At 41.5% G+C, this 22,912-nt stretch overlaps 1 protein-coding gene across 9 annotated transcripts in view; it reads right to left on the bottom strand.

The window, feature by feature from the left end:
- The window catches only part of PSEN1 (presenilin 1), a 45,471-nt gene that overhangs the window by 8,712 nt on the left and 13,847 nt on the right, over nt 1-22,912 (bottom strand). For all 9 annotated transcript variants that reach the window (XM_084847500.1, XM_084847474.1, XM_084847483.1 and 6 more), the window contains 6 exons: nt 19,753-19,894; nt 15,349-15,416; nt 13,422-13,642; nt 9,438-9,536; nt 4,604-4,690; nt 1,251-1,424 (listed from right to left, as the gene is read on the bottom strand). In XM_084847500.1, the coding sequence (XP_084703626.1) occupies nt 1,251-1,424; nt 4,604-4,690; nt 9,438-9,536; nt 13,422-13,642; nt 15,349-15,416; nt 19,753-19,894 (791 nt within the window). The remainder of the gene's footprint in view (nt 1-1,250; nt 1,425-4,603; nt 4,691-9,437; nt 9,537-13,421; nt 13,643-15,348; nt 15,417-19,752; nt 19,895-22,912) is intronic.

The raw sequence follows: 22,912 nt of genomic DNA on the forward strand, positions 1-22,912 counted from the left end.
TGTCTTCCCAGTGAACACAGGCCCAGTACTCACAAGTGTGACTTCACAGGGAACATGATAAATGACCTATAAATACCACTTCTAATCTTGATAAGAACTAGCAATTACTGAAGATGTATGTTTCATCCTCACCTTCTGGGCAGAACTCTTAGGGCACAATCCTATGGCCAATAGACAGTGCTAGATGGCCATAGGATTGGTTGGTTTCCGGGAACTGACCTTGGAACCCACACTCCAAAGTTGGTTCCCAAAGAACCGCATCCCCTTCCCCCACCACCTTGTAGGCGGCGCAGATCATCCCTGGGCTCCGCGCTCATAAGAGAAGTGTAGATCGGGGGGAAAGGGGGTGATCCCTGGGGCGGGGAGTTCATAAGTGCCGGTACGACACTTCCTGTGTGTCATCCAGCCTCCCCACCCTGCGCTCCGACATCTTGCGGCCAGACAGCTGAAATTGGCCATCTATCTGCAGATGCAGGGCAGCTGGAGTGTGGAGGAGACGATCCCCTCTGTGCTTCTCCTGCCGTGTATTGGATAGGTGGTTGCCTCTGAGTTCGGAGGTGGCCGTCTATCTGCATAGGATTGCTCCCTTAAATGTTTAAAACAGAATTACAAGATATGCTTTACATCCCATTTCTCAATAGAATATGCTTGAGAGCTGGACTATAAGGAAGGCTGAGCGCCAAAGAATTGATGCTTTCGAACCGAGTCCCCTGGACTGCAAGGAGGTCAAATCAGTCCATCCTAAAGGAAATCAACCCTGAGTGCTCATTGGAAGGACAGATACTGAAGCTGAAGCTCAAATATTTTGGCCACCTAACGCGAAGAGAAAACTCTCTGGAAAAGACCCTGATGCTGGGAAAGACTGAAGGCAAAAGGAGAAGGGGACGACAGAGGATGAGATGGCTAGATAGCATCACCGATGAAATGAATATGAACTTGAGCACACTCCGGGAGAGAGCGCAGGACAGGAAGGCCTGGTGTGCTATGGTCCATGGGGTCACGAAGAGTTGGACACGACTGAACAACAACAACAACAACATATGAAAACAACACTCTCAAATTTCTCAGTGCAAGAAATTAATCCATCATACCAAAGTTCGAATCTTGTGAAAGTCTACAGGCAGATCAACAACTACTCCTTTTACAATCGTTCAAAGTTTGCAAGCTAAGTGTATTCTAAAGCAATAGCTCTGCACTGTCTCTTGGCTGCCTGGAAAGTTAATGCATGTTTATCTGGAAATGTTACTCACTCTCTTCTGGGTCCTCACTTGCTACGGAATTAGTGGGGAGAGCCTGAACAGCAGCTCGTGTTTCAGGGGTTGATTCCAGAGGCCCTATCCTATTATCTCGTTGTTGCTCCCATTCCTGATCGAAACCTCCATCATCAGCCTCAGGACCTGCATTCTGATTCTGATTTGCTGTAACTGAAAAACACAGAAGCTTGAAAATGATTCTTAACATTTTGACATAACAAGATCAAATGACAATAATTTCAACAATGCATGATTATTGAATATATGAAAACCCCCCAAAGATGTTTCCACTGAGAAAACCCAGGTATGACACAACTGGAAAATATATTACAAGTATGCATCTGAAAATTATTCTAACGTGTTTTAACCCACACTTATTGATGTAGAAAAAAATAGTATACTAGTGATCTTGTGTTTCACAGGACAAAGGTAAAACCGTAAGTGGAAAACAACAGTATAGCCTTTGTGTGCAAATCAGTTTAAGAAAATGAAGTAGAACTGGTCAGCTTACTCAAGCATTTTAGAAGCTTCCCAATACATGGTTTGTTGCCTGAGGAGGAGCAGGAAGTGCTGACCCCCTCCCGGCTCCAGTCAGGCTGTATAGGACCTGGGACCAGTCAAGTTATTCTGGCACCTCACACAGAGAATCCCACAAGCACCTCTCTTTCCCTGGCAGTAAGAATACAACAACAACAACAACAAATTAAACAACAATTTGCTGTGCTTTCATAACATCCAGAATTAGGTGCTTGAAGGGAATGCCTCACTCTTCCTAACCCAGCTCTAAGCAAACATATTTCTGGAAGCAAGCCTGACTGAAATCAAGTTGCTAACCATCTTGAAGCAAATAGCTTGATTTTTAGATAGCACTGAAATAAATTAATACTACCAGCACTTCAGGTTAATTGAATGGTAGATCAGACAATTGGCCTGTATATAGCAGCTTCAACATGGGCACGGTGATGTCCCCAACATGGGCACTACTGTGCCCGCAGACACTTCCCTTTGTGCTTGCCAGGCTCCTTGCCCCTCCTGATGTTTATTTGTATTAGATTAAAAACAAAAACTGGGAGGCTGGTGTACTGAAAAGTGATGTGCTGACTTCCAGCACCACCTTTATTTCCAAGATTAACTCTGGCCCCATAGACATTCTTAGAAAATGACAATGTTACTCACTCTCCCCTGGTCCTCACTTGCTATGGAACTAGTGGGGAGAGCTTACAGAATTAGTGGGGTGGCTGTGGCTCAACACTTCATTTTGAAGAGTGCCCAGCTGCCACAAAAAAGAAAATGGTAAAAGTTGGGGGTGGGGGGTTGAGTGTGTGTGTGTTTTGTCAGTGGTGGGTGTATGTATGTTGCCTGGATTTTTGTCTTGATTTTTTGGTGGCTCGTGTTTGCTGCTTTATTTGTCAACACTCCAAAGAGTAGTGTGCGTTTTGCTTGGGGTTTGTGTGTGTCTTGCCTGGTGTTTTTTTTTTGTGGTGTATGGTTTGCCTGTTTTTGTGTGTGTGGTGTGTGTGTGTGTGTGTGTGTGTTCAAAATGAAGTGTTGAGCCACAGCCACCCCACTAATTCTGTAAGCTCTCCCCACTAGTTCCATAGCAAGTGAGGACCAGGGGAGAGTGAGTAACATTGTCATTTTCTAAGAATGTCTATGGGGCCAGAGTTAATCTTGGAAATAAAGGTGGTGCTTTGCTTATGTGTGTTTCTCTAACCATCATTGGTTCACCTTCTGTGAAATGCTATTTTGTTATGCTTTTGAGGGGCAAAGATGTGATTTCGCATTTGGGATTCAGACACACCTTGATCTTATACTCAGTGTCTTGGCCAAGACAAGTTCCTTGTCTCAGAATCTCATCAGTTTGACTTCTGTGAAACAGGTGTTGGAACAGACAACTGAGGATTCAAAAGAGTGGTTTTGTGTTTGGGGCTCAGACCCCATCTCTATTTGTATTCAGATTCTTGTGTAAGTTACTTTTATTTTAGCCTCACCAGTTTGCTGTCTGGGAAATGGATGTTTTGTGACTGGCCACATCTACCACGGCAACCATTTTGCTAGAATGCCAATGAAACCCAACATTCCAAATGTGCCCAAATGTATCCAGAAGGGCTGGGGACCCCTACCATATATGGTTATTCCTTAGGAGCACCTATATTTCTGACCAGCTCACTGATTCTCTACATTACACTGGTTCTACACACTGGGTAACTATTGTTATAACTATGAGTCAAAACACTATGCATAGATTTCCAAGGACAAACACTCTTAAAAACTTGGGCTGCAATCCTGAGCACACTTCTCTGGGAGTAAGCCCCACTGAATGTAGAGGGACTTACACCAGGGTAAATAAGCATAGGATTGCACTGTCAGTTTAAAAAAAGAGCTCTTAAAATATATTTCTTTCTGCAATTTAAATATATCCAAAACGGAACTTTACTGAAACTTGCCACAGCTCCCAAAACTTGAAAAGGAACTTCTGCTTTATATTTCTGTTAAGTATGGAGTAGTTCTGGCTGCAAGAATGTCAGCTGGATCACGATCTGACCTCTCCATTCCCTGAGAATTTGCCTCGGTTTCCAAGAGAGATTCATATGGAAGGGGAGGACAGTATAGGAGAAAGAGATATGGTGGCTGCTGGAACCAAGATGTGAAAGCACCTGGGAGAATGGATGCTTGGTTGCTTGCTGACTGGTAATCATCTAAATAGAGAACGAGGTCACCTTTACCAACAAAGAGGATGAAAAAAAGCATGTAATGCTGCAAACTGGGTTACATTCTCTTCTGTCTGGCCAGATATCAGCTTAGAACAAATCCAAGTCTTACATACACATGCCAGCCAGGGAGAAACTGTAAGCTACACTCAGCTAAACTTTCCCTCATGGTTAAGCAGTTTAGGAAAGAGGAACAGTGTCGATTTGCCTTTTCCATTAGGATTTGTAATAAATGATTTTGACAAACAGAAGCCTTCTCCACCAATTCCTTTTAAAAAGGGAACAGAAAAAGCTTGGGTAGCTGTGGGGGTGTTGATATTTGAAGCATCACATCAAAACTGGTGTAACAGAAGAGAAAAGCTAGTCCATGCAGAGTGCTCACTGCTGGGCTTCTGGTGTCACAGGATTAATTCCCCTTCTGTCCCTGGAAGAAGTCATGAGGGTCTCCCCACTGCCACAGCCACACTTTTTCTGGGGACAGCAAGTGCAATGAATAAAACTACTGTGCATTTGATCCTAATATTTGATTAACCAAGTACTTTTTACAAGCAAAGGAAGGGCTATGTTGAAGTCACTCCTAGATCTTTGTGAAGCCGCTTGAGAAAAAAACAAAACAAAGCAAAGGTAAACGAACCTCACCTTGTGTATCGTAAGTAGAACTTTGGGGAGTTCTCTTTTGGGCCTCAGGGTCTTCCTCAGCCATGTTCACTAGCCATATCATTGTTGCTTTGGGAAAAATAAGAGAGAGCCCTGGTTAACTGCTACCACACAGCCACAGGCCAATTGCATAAATGTAGAATTTTACTATTTTTGCAGATACAAACATTTTTCAGGGATTTGTGTACACTGTACCCAAACAGAAGAATGCCCCCTGCTTACAATGTGCTTATCTAAAATGGTGTAAAACTAGAGATGGCTGCAACAACTTGTTTTCTCTAAATGATTGCTGGGCTGATAACAAGCAATCAGAAGCCAATCTGGCTGAAATTTTGATATGTTCTAGCTGAGAAGAAAAGCTTTGTTCTACAAAATTATAATGCAACCTTTGTTTGAAACAAAATCAGACAGAAATTTGGTGAGATTTATTTTTTAATTTTATCAGCACAAATATGTAGGTATACAAGGCAGAAATGATAGACTCATTACAAGTCTATTTACAAGGCATATGCGAAATCCAAACACACAGGTGTATTTGTTTTACTTGTACCTCAGTCCTAAAGTCATTTGTGTCATTACATATGCATGCAATGGTAGGATGTATAGTCTGTGATCCTACCCCTGGATTGCTTGGTACACACAATCATAAAAAAAAATCTCTGAAAGGTATGTTGTTGTTTATTCAGTCAGTCGCTTCTGACTCTTTGTGACTTCATGGACCAGCCCACGCCAGAGCTTCCTGTCGGCCGTCACCACCCCCAGCTCCCCCAAGGTCGAGTCCGTCACCTCCAGAATATCATCCATCCACCTTGCCCTTGGTCGGCCCCTCTTCCTTTTGCCTTCCACTTTCCCTAGCATCAGCATCTTCTCCAGGGTATCTTGTCTTCTCATTAGGTGGCCAAAGTACTTCAGTTTTGCCTTTAAGATCATTCCCTCAAGTGAGCAGTCTGGCTTTATTTCCTGGAGTATGGACTGGTTTGACCTTCTTGCAGTCCAAGGAACTCTCAGAATTTTCCTCTAGCACCACAGTTCAAAAGCATCTACCTTCCTTCGCTCAGCCTTCCTTAAGGTCCAGCTCTTGCAGCCATAGGTTACTATGGGGAATACAATTGCTTTAACTATGCGGACCTTTGTTGTCAGTGTGATGTCTCTGCTCTTAACTATTTTATCAAGATTTGTCATTGCTGTCCTCCCAAGAAGTAAACATCTTCTGATTTCCTGGCTGCAGTCAGCGTCTGCAGTAATCTTTGCGCCTAGAAAGACAAAGTCTGTCACTGCCTCCACGTTTTCTCCCTCTATTTGCCAGTTATCAATCAAGCTGCTTGCCATAATCTTGGCTTTTTTTGAGGTTTCACTGCAACCCAGCTTTTGCACTTTCTTCTTTCACCTTTGTCATGAGGTTCCTCAGCTCCTCCTCGCTTTCAGACATCAAAGTGGTATCATCTGCATATCTGAGATTGTTAACGTTTCTTCCAGTGATTTTAACTCCAGCCTTGGCTTCATCAAGCCCAGCACGTCGCATGATGTGTTCTGCGTACAGGTTGAATAGGTAGGGTGAGAGTATACAACCCTGCCGTACTCCTTTCCCAATCTTAAACCAGTCCGTTGTTCCGTGGTCTGTTCTTACCGTTGCTACTTGGTCGTTATACAGATTCCTCAGGAGGCAGACAAGATGACTTGGTATCCCCATACCACCAAGAACTTGCCACAATTTGTTATGATCCACACAGTCAGAGGCTTTAGAATAGTCAATAAAACAGAAATAGATGTTTTTCTGAAACTCCCTGGCTTTCTCCATTATCCAGCAGATATTGGCAATTTGGTGTCTAGTTCCTCTGCCTTTTCTAAACCCAGCTTGTACATCTGGCAATTCTCGTTCCATGAATCGCTGGAGTCTACCTTGCAAGATCTTGAGCATTACCTTACTGGCATGTGAAATAAGTGCCACTGTTCGATAGTTTGAACATTCTTTGGTGCTTCCCTTTTTTGGTATGGGGATATAAGTTGATCTTTTCCAATCTGTTGGCCATTCTTGTGTTTTCCAAATTTGCTGGCATATGGCATCATCTTGCAAGATTTTAAACAGTTCAGCTGGGATACCGTCATCTCCTGCTGCCTTGTTATTAGCAATGCTTCTTAAGGCCTATTCAACCTCACTCTTCAGGATGTCTGGCTCTAGCTCACTGACCACACCGTCAAATCTATCCCCGATATTATCCTTCCTATACAGATCTTCCGTATATTCTTGCCACCTTTTCTTGATCTCTTCTGCTTCTGTTAGGTCCTTGCCATCTTTGTTTTTGATCATACCCATTTTTGCCTGGAATTTACCTCCGATGTTTCTAATTTTCTGGAAGAGGTCCCTTGTCCTTCCTATTCTATTATCTTCTTCCGTGCATTGCTTGTTTAAAAATAATTCCTTATCTCCTCTGGCTAACCTCAGGAATTTTGCATTTAATTGGGCATATCTCCCCCGATCACTGTTGCCTTTTGCTTTCCTTCTTTCTTGGGCTGCTTCCAGTGTCTCAGCAGACAGCCATCTTGCCTTCTTGGTTTTCTTTTTCTTTGGGATGTTTTTTGTTGCTGCCTCCTGAACAATGTTGCGAACTTCTGTCCATCGTTCTTCCGGGACCCTATCTACTAAATCTAGTCCCTTAAATTTATTCTTCACCTCCACTGCATATTCATGAGGAATATTAGTGAGCTCATATCTAACTGATCTGTGGGTCTTCCCTATTCTCTTTAGTCTGATTCTAAATTGTGCAATAAGAAGTTCGTGATCTGCACTACAATCAGCTCCAGGTCTTGTTTTTACCAGCTGCACAGATGTCCGCCACCTTTGGCTACAAAGGATGTAGTCAATCTGATTTCGGTGTCGACCGTCTGGTGAAGTCCATGTATAAAGTCATCTCTTAGGTTGTTGGAAGAGAGTGTTTGTTGTGCACAGTGAGTTGTCTTGGCAAAATTCTATCAGTCTATGTCCCCCTTCATTTTGTTCTCCCAGACCATGCTTGCCTGTAATTCCAGGTGTCGTTTGGACTACCTTAGCATTCCAGTCTCCTGTAATGAAAATAATTTTTTTTTTTGGCATACTATCCAGTAGGTGCTGCAGATCCTCATAGAACTGATCTACTTCTGCTTCTTCAGCATCTGTGGTTGGGGCGTATATTTGGATCACTGTGATGTTAAATGGCTTACCCGGAATTCAAATTGAGATCATTCTGTCATTTTTTGGATTGTATCCAAGTGCTGCTTTAGCCCCTTTATTATTAATTATGAAGGCTACTCCATTTATTCTGTGGTCCTCTTGTCCACAGTAGTAGATCTGGTGGTCATTTGATGTGAAGTGGCCCATTCCAGTCCATGTCAGTTTGCTGACACCCAAAATGTCTATATTTAATCTTGACATCTCCCCAATAACTGTAGCAGCCATATCGGGGGTCAGACTAAGTAGCCTCATGCAGTCTCATGCTTCATGTTCTTGCTGAGCTCTTGCTCTCTAAAATATATGTTTGTAAGCTGACGAGACACAGGAATTTCTTATCTTGTCAACAAAGGCTAAGGTCATAGTGATATGTATATCATGTTCTCTGCTGTTCTCTGCTTATCATGGCTACCCGATAACCCATTTCTTATATTATAAACAATGGTGCTAGGAGAAGAAATGTTGAGGACTGCAACCCCACATGGGAGGGAGAGGAGGAGCCGTTTCCTATGTGTCACAATATCTATAAAAACAATGTGCTGATGTAAATCAGGGCTTTTGGCTCTTTGAAAGTGATTCCAGCCATAAAGCCCGCGCGTTAAATAAAAACTCTTTTTCCTTCACTCCATGGTCTCTCTGACTCTGAGTTCTGCAACATAACCACATCCTATTTGCCCTGGCTCATAGATCTTACATTCCAGGTTCCTATGGTGTGTTGATCTTTAGAACATTGGATTCGTCATTCACCACCAGCACCATTGGCTGCTAGCCATCCTTTCGGCTTTAAGCTAACTGCGTCATCACATCTGGGGCTAGTTGAACTTATCCTCTGTTCCTCCCCAGTAGCATTTTGACCATCTTCCAACCTGGGAGTCCCATCGTCTGATGGTATACCAACGTATCTCTGGTTGTACTGATCCATTTAGTTTTCATGGCAAGAATACTGGGGTGGGTCGCCATTTCCTTCCCCAGGGATCGTATTTAGTCTGACCTCTCTGCCATGACCTTCCCGTCTCGGGTGTCCCTTCATGGTTTAGCTCATGACGTCATTGAGGTGCTCAAGCTCCAGCACCACGACAAGGTAACGATTTCCTTTGCTGAAGCTGAAAGGTATATATGACTCAATAAGTAAAGGTCTCCTGAATCTCTAAGATAAACTTTCCATTTTTAAGTGATGAGTATCTTCAAAAGTGCTGTAAACTGGGTAAGTGTTGTCTCAACCAAGAAGTTCTGCCTTGGGTCCAGTGTATTAGAGGGAGGGAGAAATAAATACACACACACACACACACACACACACACACAGCTGAAAATATGTACAATGTTTATAGATGGTGCTGTATTTGATCTACTGCCCTGATTAAACCAGATTTCTCTCCTTCCATTTTTGTTTACAATAGCACAAAATGTTCTTTCTATCTTGGAAATCTTATACAGCACTTGTTTCAAGCTTTTGAGCCAACAGCAAACAGGGACCTAAACTCCAAGGAAACGAAAAAGTGACACACAGCTGTGCATCTAGCATCACATATTTCAGCAGGAAAACAGATGGATTATTTATTTGTCAGTTCAGGAACAGGTATCAGATTACAAATCTCAACTCCGTATACTTACATGAGTAAATGAGTGCTGGGAACAAGGTTTCATTTCTTTCTTGAGCTGTTTCAACCAGCATACGAAGAGGTCCTTTAGGACATAATACAGCAATCAGATCTGAAAAACAGACATTAAATTAAACAGACGAACAAAAACACAGATCAGAAGTCAGAAATCACCGTCTCTCCAGAAAAAATGATACTTTAGCAATTGGATGCATAGTGACAAAAGGACACAACAGTAAAAGTGCTGGATTCAACCCAGTTAACAGAAGCTCGGACATATTACAAAGACTAGATAGTACACATAAATTAAAATAAGTACAAAAAGTTGAATACCTTTGCTCTCCCTTTCCTTATCTTTGCTCCTGTTACTTGATATAGCTATAGTTATACAATGGCTTGGATCCAGAGTTCTTGTGAACAAAACTCTGTTCATGGGACACTCCCACTGGTGGAAACGGTGTGTGTGATTTTTGCCAATTCCTCCTTTCCCTTGCAGCCTGCTGAAAATCTGTTCTGAAGGGTTGGGGACCCCCTGGAATGGTGTGGGACATGGTGTGGGTGGCCGTAGGGGGAAATAATGAAGAAACATGTTCCTCCCTTCCTTTAGCAGGAGCCTCCACTGGATCCCAGTCTCTTTTGGGAACATTCACAGAAAGGCAACTCAGATCTAACACAGTATGTGTTCCCTTACTAGAAGGAAACAGTGATCTGTTATCATCCCCCCTCTCCCCACAGCTGATGGCTGATCACTTAGGCAGCAGGGAAAAGTGGGCAGAGCACCCCAGGGGGCCATGAACCACAGAGAGAGCAGCTGAAGACTGCATGCGGCCCACAGGTTGCCCATATGTGATTTATTAATAACCATTTCTATGTGCCCTGCTTGGCACTCTATAGATACCAGAATATTTAGGCTTCCCTGCTGACTGAACTAGTAAGGCAAGACATATCCACCACAACAGAACTAGCAAATAATGGCAGTCCTCCATTTCAATGTGGCCTCTGGGGCGGAATCTGTTCCTGCCCCACCCTATGTTGCTGCTGTTTCTAGTAGTCTTCAAAAACATGTGAGTACTTGGGCATTCTTTAGGTTTGTCTCACATATCAAAGATTTAAATCACCTTTGTGTACATGGTAGTCTGTTCTCTAGGCTTTATTTTGTTTTAATTAAACATTACTTGGTCATCTCCAGAGCTGCATAATTCTTATTATACCTGGGCACTAGCCTGCATCACCAAGTTAAATGCCATCACTTCATTTAAGAGCAAACACACATTAATCAGGAGTACCTGAAAGTCAGTAATCTGGAAAAAAAACAACCCTTTCTGCATCATTCGCAAATAAAAATGTATATTCCATGGGATTTAGCAATTCTTCTCAGATTCAGTGAAGATGTCAATAATTGTGTGAATTTCCTAGGCTCTTGTATATAACAAATGACTCTGTGGTGCAGAGTCTGAGTGACGAAAAATGGTATTGTCTATGGTGGTATTGTCAGATTAGCATAATCTTATGAAATGGAACATCTGTGTTATGTGAAATCCTTGCTTCTGCACATCTTATGCAGAAGCGCAAGAACGTATTATAAGGTCACTGGATTCTCTGTACAAACACAATTTGTGGAAAAAGTATGAGACATTCACAAACTTGTTATATACTGTGTACACATCTCAAAAGGCTGCCAAACTGTCTGTTCCTAGTTGAAAAAGCCAAGTGTATATTTAGATATGGTCTGGCTACAAAAATGTGGGTTATTTAGCATTAACCAAAACCTGGCTTAGGTATTCAAAAATTATGAGTAGTATAAAAGCAGTAAGTAATCCTTCCCTTTACCTTGTGCTCTTTTTTTTACTGCAGGAGGTGGAAATCAGCAGTGAACATAAGAATGTAAAGAAATGTTTGCTTTCCCTAACAAATTGGCTTCTGATCTTTTATTCCAAAAGCACTCTAGTAATCTATATTTTACTCACCTGGGAATTTGGATGTTCTAAATGTATTTTAGGGAGGGCCTGGTCATATACGTAAAAAAAGAAAAAAAAGAATGAGAGCAACCAAAGTTCAGAGGAGCCCTGCCTATTAAAGGCCTATCTAGGTGTAGGATGGGGGTGGGATGTGAAAACTTTGCTGCAGTAGGGAGGTGCATGCTCTACTGATTGAAAAGGGTGGGGCAATGCAAATCCTTAATGAAAAAATAAAAATAAGAAAAGCCTCCTGAAAAGTCAGGACTTTATTGTAGGGTAAGGTAACCTTACACTATTTCCCCCCTTTTAAAAAAGAGTAACATAAGCACTCATGTGATAAAGCAGGTAGATAACTAAAAGAAACTATTCATTTTGTGCAACATGAGTACAAAAACACTTCATTTCCATACCTCTTAAGGTTATTTTTTGTACAAGTCCTAAGATCTAGCTACAGTACTCTTAAGTGCTGGAAAATGGCACCAACAACCCTTTTGCTGTAGAAATAGCCTAATCTCTGATGACAGTAACTCAGCCACTTTCTCTTATACCTGTCCCTGCATAGAACCCGAATAGCAGGCATTTTGGTACTGTCCATTAGGCAGTACCATGTGCAGCTGTCCCATCCCCACAAATACTATTAACTTCTCACTGGGTGAGGAGTCATTCTGCGAGGAGCCGCACATTCATCCATGCTCTGGAGAATGGCAGTGCTTCTTTCCCTTACAAATCCTACAGAGTGGGAAGATGATGCAAGACAGAAGGCAATACAATTCCTGCTCACTATGAGGAACGTTCACATTGTATGACAGGCATTACAATGAATCTCTGAACATCTGCATAGGGATTTTGAATCACAAACTGTATGCACGGTGGGAGGTTCAGGACTGCCCTGGCCCACCCCACTCCCTAGTGGTGCACCTGTCCCTAAAGGCCACAATTTGTGCTGTACAGATTGGGTGGATCAAGCCTATGCCTGTTAGGCTCTATATGTATAGGCCCCTATGCAAAAGTTAAACTGTATGTGCAGACACCAGTCAGAAGTGAGACAGGTACACCATGGGGCCAGTGTGGTCTGGTACAGTAACATCCCTAATGTATACACAGTTTGAAAATCTGTACAGGACTAAGATATATTCTAATTCTGTAAGAAAAGAAATATTGTTCTATAACATGTTTGGAAACACAGTATATTGCATATGCAGCAATCCCAAGTCATACAATCCCAAGGCATACATAAAACACAATTTTAAAATGGAATGATTTTCTGTCAGAAAGGATCCTGGATGCACAAACAGAATCATCCTGAAAAGTCTTCTCTCTCTTTATGTAAATCATTATCCATCTAAGGAAGTAAAGCATATTTTAGCACAGCCCAGTAGGGCTCTATAAAAATGAGCCACATTACAGACGATCACACAGCTTATCCCAACTGAAATGTTATGACACACAACAGAAGAAATTTAGACTATATCAATTACAAACGGTAGTAAAAGTTTTTACTAGATTGTTCCTGTGACAACATTTGAGATTTTCCCCTTCAGTTTTTTAAAATACAACTTTGTTTTGCAAATCTAGATGTTTCTTGAGAGTTGCTTTTCTCAAGAAATAAAAGGTTTTGCTCACCCCCACCCCACACAGATCTATTCTGAAATTGGGTATAAGGAATGATATGTACCTCCCTTAGCATCCTTTATTCTATTTCACCATAGACTCACTCCCCCACAGCCAAAGCCTTTTACACGGGATTGAAGGAAAGGAAGTTAAAATACTGTGAAAATAAATCACCCTTTCCTGCCATGAATATGTGAACATTTGTGATGTGTGAACATTTGTGAACATTTCCTGTTTACCTAGGGAGGCACAGCCAAGGCATTGTACAGATTCACAATATAATTTCTTAAACTTCAAAATGACACCAATTAAACAGTCCAGTTCTTGATTCTGGTTTTCTAGGACTTTTGTTCCAACATAAAAGTGGAGAGAAGCAGAATGATACACAATTGTTGTTTCTAATACAATATTTGGCTTGAGGATCTTACCGTACACTGAAATCACTGCCAAGATGAGCCAGGCAGTCCATTCAGGAAGGTATTTGATAAACACCAGGGCCATTAGAGCACTTATCATAATGAGGTAGGCTTGTTGAAGACGGAGAGGGCCTTTCCAGTGAATGCAGATCATTCCTACCACACCAAAGTTCCAGATCATGAGCGCTATGGTAATGTAGTCTATGGCAACATTATAGGTCTTATAAACCTCCCTATAAAACACACATAAGATAGGGAAAAGCCTGTTAACTCAGACAATGGTGGGAGGGAAATGGAAGCAAGTAACAGCAATAGTCAAGCAAATGAATTATGTTTGTGTTTTTGTGTAACAAGCTCAAAATAATAATTTTCTTTAGTCCTAGCCTAGATGTATAGCTTATGCAAAATAATTCCATTTGGAAGGAGTGCTTGGTTCAAGCATCATTTCAACTCAAGTCTTTGCTTACTAACTAAAGTTTGTGCATCACATTCTCTTGTCTTTTGCCTCCTGGTAGCATAACAGTAATCATCATACAGTGAGATTTCAAGTACACCACTCCATAATGGAATATCATTGAAAAATAGAACCTTAGAACATTTTCTTTGGCTTTTAGAAGAGCAATTCAAATAGGTGTAACTACTTCAGCAACAAGAGATAAGGTCAGTGTGATGAGCTATGGCTGTGAAACTCAGATATAAATGGTTCAACTGAAACAAGTTATTTATAAAACGAGCGCACAGTATTAAAGAAAAACAGGCACCAACATGGTGGGTATGTAAGAATCCATACAGATCTGCACCTAAGTGGGAATTAGATTTTTTAAATAACTTTTTAAAGTGACTGAAGAAAGGTAACTTTTCTTAAGAGATTAATTCTGAATAGGATTCTTTGTGGACTGCAGTTGTGCATGTCAAAGAAGCCCAAATTAAAGTTTATCCTGAAAAGGCGAGTTTATAGCCTAGTCCTATTCCCTCCTTAACTGTTACGATGGCAAGAGCCGAAATTTCTGCCTTGTTATTGCACCATCCCATACAAGGCAAGCAAATCAGAACGAAAGATCTCTGCCCTGTTTACATCTAAAAGCAGTGAGAGTATTCTGTTGCTTAAGCTCTCTGCTAGTGCAAGAAGTTGGTGAGAAACGATGCAAGCCTTAGAATGGCATACATGGATCCTGTGTGAGTGTCACCTCTCACTCTACCCCACAGGCTATTCATTTGGCCCTGCCCCACTGTGTAAGAGGTTTTTCCTTCGCTGAAGGGGCTGTACCAAGAGATGCTACTATGCACAGGAGCCACTGCTACCATCAGAGCAGGGGGAAGGATGTTCTGGTGCAAGAATCCTGACTGTATAGCAAAGCCTCAAGATCTTACTTTTACTGCAGCGTCAGAAAATTGGCATATGAATTCTCAAGCAAATGGGAAAGCTATACATGGTTTTGTTTCCTTGAAACCCAAGTGGCTACATAGTTTTACATAGGCGTAAAAGAAAAAGAAAAAGCATGCACCTATGCTATCGTCTCTCTCTCTCTCTCATATATATATAACATATTTATATCTACACACACACATGCACCCCCCTACACAGTACAGCTGGGATTTAAGAGCATTCTCAAAGTATTGTAGCCTTATGATGAAAGGGATGCTTCCCAACCAAGGCTTATGTCTAAGACAGGAATGAAGAACTGTCACAAAATTTGCAAAACTTTATATCACACTTCCCTCAAAGTGTGTGTATTAATTTAATAATGGCAGTGTGCATAGAATGTCCAAGAACACACACATTGCTGAACAATGTTGCACTCATGGTATTCGTTATCCCTGATATACTTTGAGATTTGCTATTTTCATAAGGGGTATAAGGCTTTATAATCCAACACAACTAGGCAGATCTTCTTATCCACTTTTACAACTTCAAAGATCAAGATTTTTGAAAACTTACCCTAAGTAAATGAATGAGAAAAAGAAAAGCAAGAAGAGAGAAGAAACGATGAGCCACCCATGGATCACCTGAAACACAAACACATCAATAGAGATTTTCTTGAGGCTGACATTAAAATGTGCACATTTCAAAAATGACTATTTGAAAGAGATTGGATCCTGGCTTATATGGCTTTTTCTTGTGAAATCCAAAGGGTTGCGAAGTTCCATACAGACACTGGAGATTCTGTGTCTCCAATACCCCCGCTCCTTACTGCAGCCCTTTGTGCCCTTGAAAAACTGCTCATGAGGGACTAGAGCAGTGTGTGGTGTGGGGTGTGTGTGCATTGGGGGAACTGGCAAATCCTCTGTGCATGCATGGAAGTACTATCCACTTGAGTATGGGGCTCTCTGGATCCCAGCCATTGCTGTGTAATTGTGGTAGTCACACCTCCACATGAGTTAGAAACTAAGAATGCCTAATAAGAGAAAGGGGTGGGATTTAGAACCCACTAACAATGTACCCCGATCTGCACTAATTGTAAGAGTTTTGGCTCATCACTGTATAATCTGCTTTTTAATATAGCCAACTGGTGTCAAATAAATGTAAGCACAATATTGAACCATATTGTCCTGACATTCTGGCAACAAACTATTGAAAAAGAGAGGTGCCATATCCACCCATAGCATATATGGAAGATACCTTATAATATTTGAGGAAGATTTTATAAAAATTTCTAGACATATTTACTAAGTTTGTATACTGTTCCACAGTAGTATGATTCCAGATTATTATGTTATCTAAACTAATTACAAGAAACACTGAGAGTCAATGAATGAATAATGAATATATTTTGTTAGTATTTATGTACAGAGGAATCCTAAAGTGGCATATATCTTCTTCCCCATCAGTTAATAATGAGTGTAAAGTTTGTGCAAAATTTAATGTATATGAGTGGCCCAAAACTTGGAACATCTAAAACCTCTGGATAAGCAAAAGGTCAGATAAAAAGCTAATGTCATAATATAATGAATTATTGTCTTCAAATCAGAAATCAGTGCACTCCTTGATGTGACAAATTGTTGTTAAAACATTCTTTAACATCTGAAACATAGTGTCCTAAACCCTCACTATCACAGTGGCCAGGTCTGGACAATCAAGAGGGGAAAAGAAGCCATGGTGACTTCTTTTCCCCTCCCCGCATGTGCCCTTATTACCGTTGCTGCAGCATGGGTTGCCATATTGTCCGAACTCAGTGAGGTGAATGGTGGGGTTGGCTTCCAAGCCACCCCATGACCCATGGTTTGTTGCAGGCGTTATGGTGTGGTTTGGAAGCCACCGCTGCCGCACACCTCGCTAGGTTCAGATGTCACAGCAACCTGCACCACGGTGATGGTAATTAAGGAAATGGCGTGCGTGCAAGTGGCACCGGGGGGGGGGGGGAGCAGCCACCATGCCATCTTTTCCTTTGTTGATCATCCAAGCCCAGTAAATATGCACGCAAATAAAGTAATGGCCATGCTTCTTTGGTACAAATCAAAATGAATTCACAAGTAAGTTTACATAGGGACTACAATAAGAATTGAAACCTATTTTTCTGGAAATCCCCACAATCTTCTTCTTAGATGTACAAAAACTAAGAACAAAGAAATGTTATGATACTCGTCGATCAATAAGACAACAGAAAATAGGCATGATCCTTATGGTTTATTAAACAGTAACTTATTCAGCTAAATAAATACTAAGAAAAACATTATCACTCAACAGGTTTACATCAGTATAGCAATACTTGACACACAAAATTGTTTTCTAACAAAACCAGATGATACATGTGTTTTTCAAATACGCTTCTCAAAAAGAAAAGAATTACTTCATAAGAGCACGTCAAGGCAGGTCTCAAGAGTTTTGATTAAAAATGTTCTCATGTCTCACTTGGCAATTGCTAAGTGATTTGTTGCTACAGACACCACTTTACCTGCTAAAACCTGACTAAAACCTTGCTGCCAAAATTTGCAACACAGACAGAAATGAAGTGTTTTACTTCTGGCAGGGAAAAAGAATAGGTTGCCTGTCAATCCATGTAAACAAACAGAATACAATCCTTTCAAACAAAACAAACATGCAGAAACCAAAAGGTTGTTGTGGCTCATGGTTGGTGGGGTCATAATTTAAATGTAGGTTAATCAGTACTTCCTGTTACCCATTGCACATGGTCATTTGGGTAGTGACCAAGGCTAAACTAGGGCATTACCACATAGAAATACAGTAGAGTGACTCATCCTATCTGAATCATGGCCCTGTGACCTCTAATGGCAGCTTTCAAATAGAAACAGGAAGTGAGGACAGCTTGTTTCTTTCTCTCCCCACCCCTACATGGCTTAGAGGCCGGATCTGAGATTCGGCTTAGATTCGGCTTAGAGGCCGAATCTTTCATCTCTGCTCCTAACTGATTTTACTGCTTCATAGGCTGCATTGGGATGTCATGCTAAACTATAGTTTAGCGAGATGTGTTTGAGCCTAGCCTCCTCCTGGGCTTGCACATGCCTCTCCTCTTCCTCCACAAGGATCTTGGAAGGTTTTGCTTCCATTTCTGATTAAGCACAGGTTGCCATACCATACACAGCAAGCTGTGGTTAACCTTAATTATGATTGGTTTCAGACAAAGTCAGCTTCTTAAAGCACAATCTGAAATTGCCTTATTTGAAATTAAACGCAGTTCAGATTAACTACAGTTTGATGGATGTGGATAACACAGCAAGCTGTGGAAGCAAACTCAAAAGTGGAAGTGAAAGCTTCTGAACGCCTCCTCCTCCAGGTTGTGTGAGAAGAGGAGAGTCTAGGAGGGGGTGATAGGCTCATTCACATCTTGCTAAATCGAAGAGATGGATCCTAATGTAGCATTCTGCAAACTGAAAGTCCCCTTCCTTCCACAGAAGGCTTTTGATCAAGCAGAGGATCCCGTTGGCAGAAGAGGGGAAGGGGTGACTTTTATCAATGTCACCCTCCCCCTGCACCCCCCCCCCCAATGCTGGAAAGTTCCTTAACCCTCCAGAGTAGAGTTTCAGAGTGTGCAAGGAGAATCAGCAAAAAAAATGCCTATCCCCTTCCACTGGCAGGAACATCCCCTGAGCTGAACTCTGCTCAGGGGATGCTCCTGCCAGCAGGATTACAGTCTGGATTCAAGTCATAGTTGAGCATTATGTCTCAATGCAGTCACATAGTTAAGGTGTATGCAACTTTAGTTCCTCTATTTATAGTCAATGCAATACCTGCCTTCAGAAAAGCTGAATAAAATGGAAAAACGTTATGATACAATTTGTTTATTTTTGGGAAAGCAATAAATCAGAGCAAGAATTTTGGCAAGGCTCTACCCACAGTACTGAAGTACATCTAAGAACAAATACCCATCTGGGTTTTTTAAAAACTGACTTTGCAAAGTTCTGCTTGCTTGTACTACTCAACTAAAGCAAACAACAGAATAACAGAGTAGTATGTGCTAAATGCAAGGTTGTTTCCAAAACAGAGGACACCTGAGATATATGAACCTCAGCATAATGGCTGCTGGATTTTGCAAGATTATCTGGAGAGTACTATCCTAGTTTCAATTAAAGTGAAACCTAAAGTTTATTTCAGGACATAGAACTGGCCCTGGCCAGGCAAGTCCTAAGTTAATGTATTTGCATTTTTATAGAGATAGGTAATTTTTTTTAGAAATTCTAAACTGCGCCTTCATCCAGACACAAATCCCAGAGTGTATGCACATAGGTGTATGTGTGCACGTACGTGTGTGTGTACACACACATGCACACACAAATTCTGTGTGTGTGTGTGTGTATGTGTGTATAGATAGATAGATAGATATATATAGAGAGAGAGACAGAGAGAGAATATATAGGTATTTTATACAGACACACACAGAATGTGACACTACACGTAACACCAGGGGATACACATTCCACACTGGAGTGTACTCTTGTGACATTGTACAATCAGTCCCAAGAAAAAGGAAGTTAGAAACCAGTGTTACAGGCAATTAAGGATTGCAATTGGTCAAAATAGATCTTCTGACATTTCCATAGTCAGATTCAGTTTTCAAAAGGCATTTTAATTTAATCCAGTATTTCCTCTCCCCCTGAAAACATGTCCACTATATTAGAGTTATAAAAACCTGTAACAGCCAAATTAGATATTCATGATTACCCTTTTCTATACTGAAATATCTTGAAGCGTGAAATAGTTATTTTAATTATCATATGCTGTTTTTCCTCATCTTTACGTTAGGCATAGTTTTAACAACTGTTTTTCTTCTTTGTATGCTGGAAAAATAATAAATTCCAAGTATGCTATTAGAAATAATGGAAAAGACATATCTGGGGATTTCAGTATTTTCCTAAACAGAGAATGAGATATCATAGTTGGGCTCACCTTATAGCACCGGTACTTATAAAGCACAACCAGGAGTATGGTCATGACGACAATAACACTAATCATGATGGCAGCATTGAGAACAGAATTCAGAGCTCTTTGTCCGACTGTTTCAGTATCTTCTGTGAATGGGGTGTAGATGCTGCAATACAATGCAGAATAAAATAAAAGGTGAAATTTGTGCTATAGAGAAGCGCTCTTCTAATAGGTTTTCTGATTAAACACACCTAACGAGAGTTCAACAATCTTTTAAAAATACATGCTTTGACTCCCAGTTCTTCTAAATAATGCATTTACGCATGCACCACCTAGTGGCTATGAAATGAATTATAAACAACTTATTATTTCATGTAATATTATTTCATGTACATATTTCATGTTATGCTGCCAACAAAGCTAAAACCAGACATAGGCAACCTGAATAAGCTAAGTAAAAGGTATTGCATTCCTCATTCAAAATATTAAGTTCTAAAAGACTGCAACATGATGGGGTGTATGTTAATTCAGAATCAAGGATTTAATGTGGTGTCTGAACAACATTAAAATGGTGGAGAATAACAAAATTCTCAGCTAAAGCTGAGAACGAGCTGAAGTTAGCGAGGGATGCTAAAAGCAACAAAAAGGCTTTCTTCAGCTAGGTACACAGTAAAAGATAGAGGAAAGAAATGGTGGTTCAGTTATTAAATAAGGATGGCAAAATGATAACAGATGACAAAGAAAAGGCAGAGGTGCTCAATTCCTACTTTGGCTCAGTCTTCTCCCAAAAGAGGGTCTATGACCCGCCCTGGCAAAGGCAAAGTACAGGCTGAAGGGGCAGGATTGCAGCTTGAGATCGATAGGCATATGGTCAAGGAACACCTAATTACTTTGAATGAGCTCAAATCTCCAGGGCCAGATGAACTGCTTCCTAGAGTTGATAAAGGAACTGACAGAACAACTCTCAGAACCGCTGTCTATTCTCTTTGAGAAATCATGGAGGACGGGTGAAGTGCCAGATGACTGGAGGACGGCTAACGTTGTCCCTATCTTCAAAAAGGGTAAAAAGGAGGAACCTGGGAACTACAGACCAGTCAGTCTGACATCAATCCCTGGGAAAATTCTGGAGCAGATGATAAAGCAATCCATCTGTAAGCACCTTGAAAACAATGCAGTGATTACTCGAAGCCAACATGGATTTGTCAAGAACAAGTCCTGCCAGATGAACCTGATCTCATTTTTTGATCAAGAACCTCCCTTGTGGACCATGGGAATGCTGTAGACATCATATACCTCGACTGCAGCAAAGCTTTCGACAAAGTGCCCCATGATATCCTGATGAGCAAACTAGCTCAAAGTGGGCTAGATGAAACAACGATCCGGTGGATCCACAGTTGGCTACAGAATCGGACTCATAGAGTGCTTATCAATGGGACCTTCTCAAACTGGGGAGAGGTAACTAGTGGGGTGCTGCAGGGCTCAGTCCTGGGCCCAGTGCTCTTCAATATTTTTATTAATGACTTGGAGGAGGAGGTGCTGGGAATGCTGATCAAATTTGCAGATGACACAAAATTGGGCAGGATAGCTAATACCGTGGAAGACAGAAACAAAATGCAAAGTGATCTTGATAGACTGGAGCGCTGGGCAGAAAACAAAAGAATGACATTTAATAGGGATAAATGCCAAGTTCTGCACCTAGGAAAAAGGAACCAAATGCACAGTTACAAGATGGGGGATACCTGGCTCAACAACACTACAAGTGAGAAGGATCTTGCAATTGTTGTTGATCACAAGCTGAATATGAGCCAACAATGTGAGGTGGCTGCAAAAAAGGCAAATTCCATTTTGGGCTATATTAACAGAAGCATAGCTTCCAAATCCCAGGAAGTACTAGTTCCCCTCTACTCAGCACTGGTTAGGCCTCATCTGGTGTATTGTGTCCAGTTCTGGGCACCACACTTGAAGAAGGATGCAGACAAACTGGAGAGAGTTCAGAGGAGGGCAACAAAGATGATCAGGGGACTGGAAACAAAGCCCTATGAGGAGAGACTGAAAGAAAGGGGCATGATTAGCCTTGAGAAGAGAAGACTGAGGGGAGATACGATAGCGCTCTTCAAGTACTTGAAAGGTTGTCACAGAGAGGAAGGCCAGCATCTCTTCTCGATCATCCCAGAGTGCAGGACACGGAATAATGGGCTCAAGTGACAGGAAGCCAGATTCCAGCTGAACATCAGGAAAAACCTCCTGGCTATTAGAGCAATGTGACAATGAAACCAATTGCCCAGGGAGGTGGTGGGCTCTCCCACACCGGAGGCATTCAAGATGAGGCCAGACAGCCATCTGTCAGGGATGCTCTGACTTGGATTCCTGCACTGAGCAGGGGGTTGGACTCGATGGTCTTGTAGGCCCCTTCCAACCCTACTATTCTATGATTCTATGATAATCAGAAAGTTTATTTCTTCCAGTATCGATAATAAAGATTACTGTGTTGGGGTAAAAAATGAGCCCTAACATTAATTGGAGAACCCTTTGAGTACATAGAATAAAAGCTCAGGTTAGTTATTTACAAACTGCAAGGCACAAGTTGACTTTGCATGAGAATATAAAGGGTGAAATCCTACAAGTGTCCCTCCACTGACAGAAGGCTTCCATCAGCAGAACAAGGAGGAAATAATTCATCCTCCCTTGCAAGCCCCAAATCTGCTTTGGAGGGTTGGGGGAGCCTCCAGAACAGATGTGTTTGTGTGTGCGCGGACGCATGTATCCATGTGCGTGCGTGCAGTAAATCATCCTATCCATGATCCACTGACAGGAGCCTTCTGTCAGCAGAGAGACACTAGTTGGATTCCACCCAATGTCCAATCTCTACACCAAAAAGCATTAGGAAGAATGCTGCAAGCCATTATAAAAATGAGAGGTCTCAAGTTGTCCTTTGTTTCAGGGAACATCACTGCAGCTTTGATTAGATGTGACAGTTATAATACCGGTTGTGTTTGTTTAGAAAAGTATAAAGTGTAATATGGGTTGGGAGTGGTTCAAAGTGGGAAAGTGGCAGACAGGCAGGAAGATGCCAAACCTTTCCTTTCTAAAAACACCCCCCTCCAGTTGCTTTTCTTTGGGTGGGGCTTATTTAAGGTCTTGGCGCCTGGCTGGGAGAAAAGCTAGAGGAAAGGGGTTTTCAAGG

Source organism: Heloderma suspectum, chromosome 1, assembly GCF_057233095.1.
Source record: "Heloderma suspectum isolate Gila_16-S chromosome 1, 16-S_ref, whole genome shotgun sequence".
Taxonomy (NCBI): domain Eukaryota; kingdom Metazoa; phylum Chordata; class Lepidosauria; order Squamata; family Helodermatidae; genus Heloderma; species Heloderma suspectum.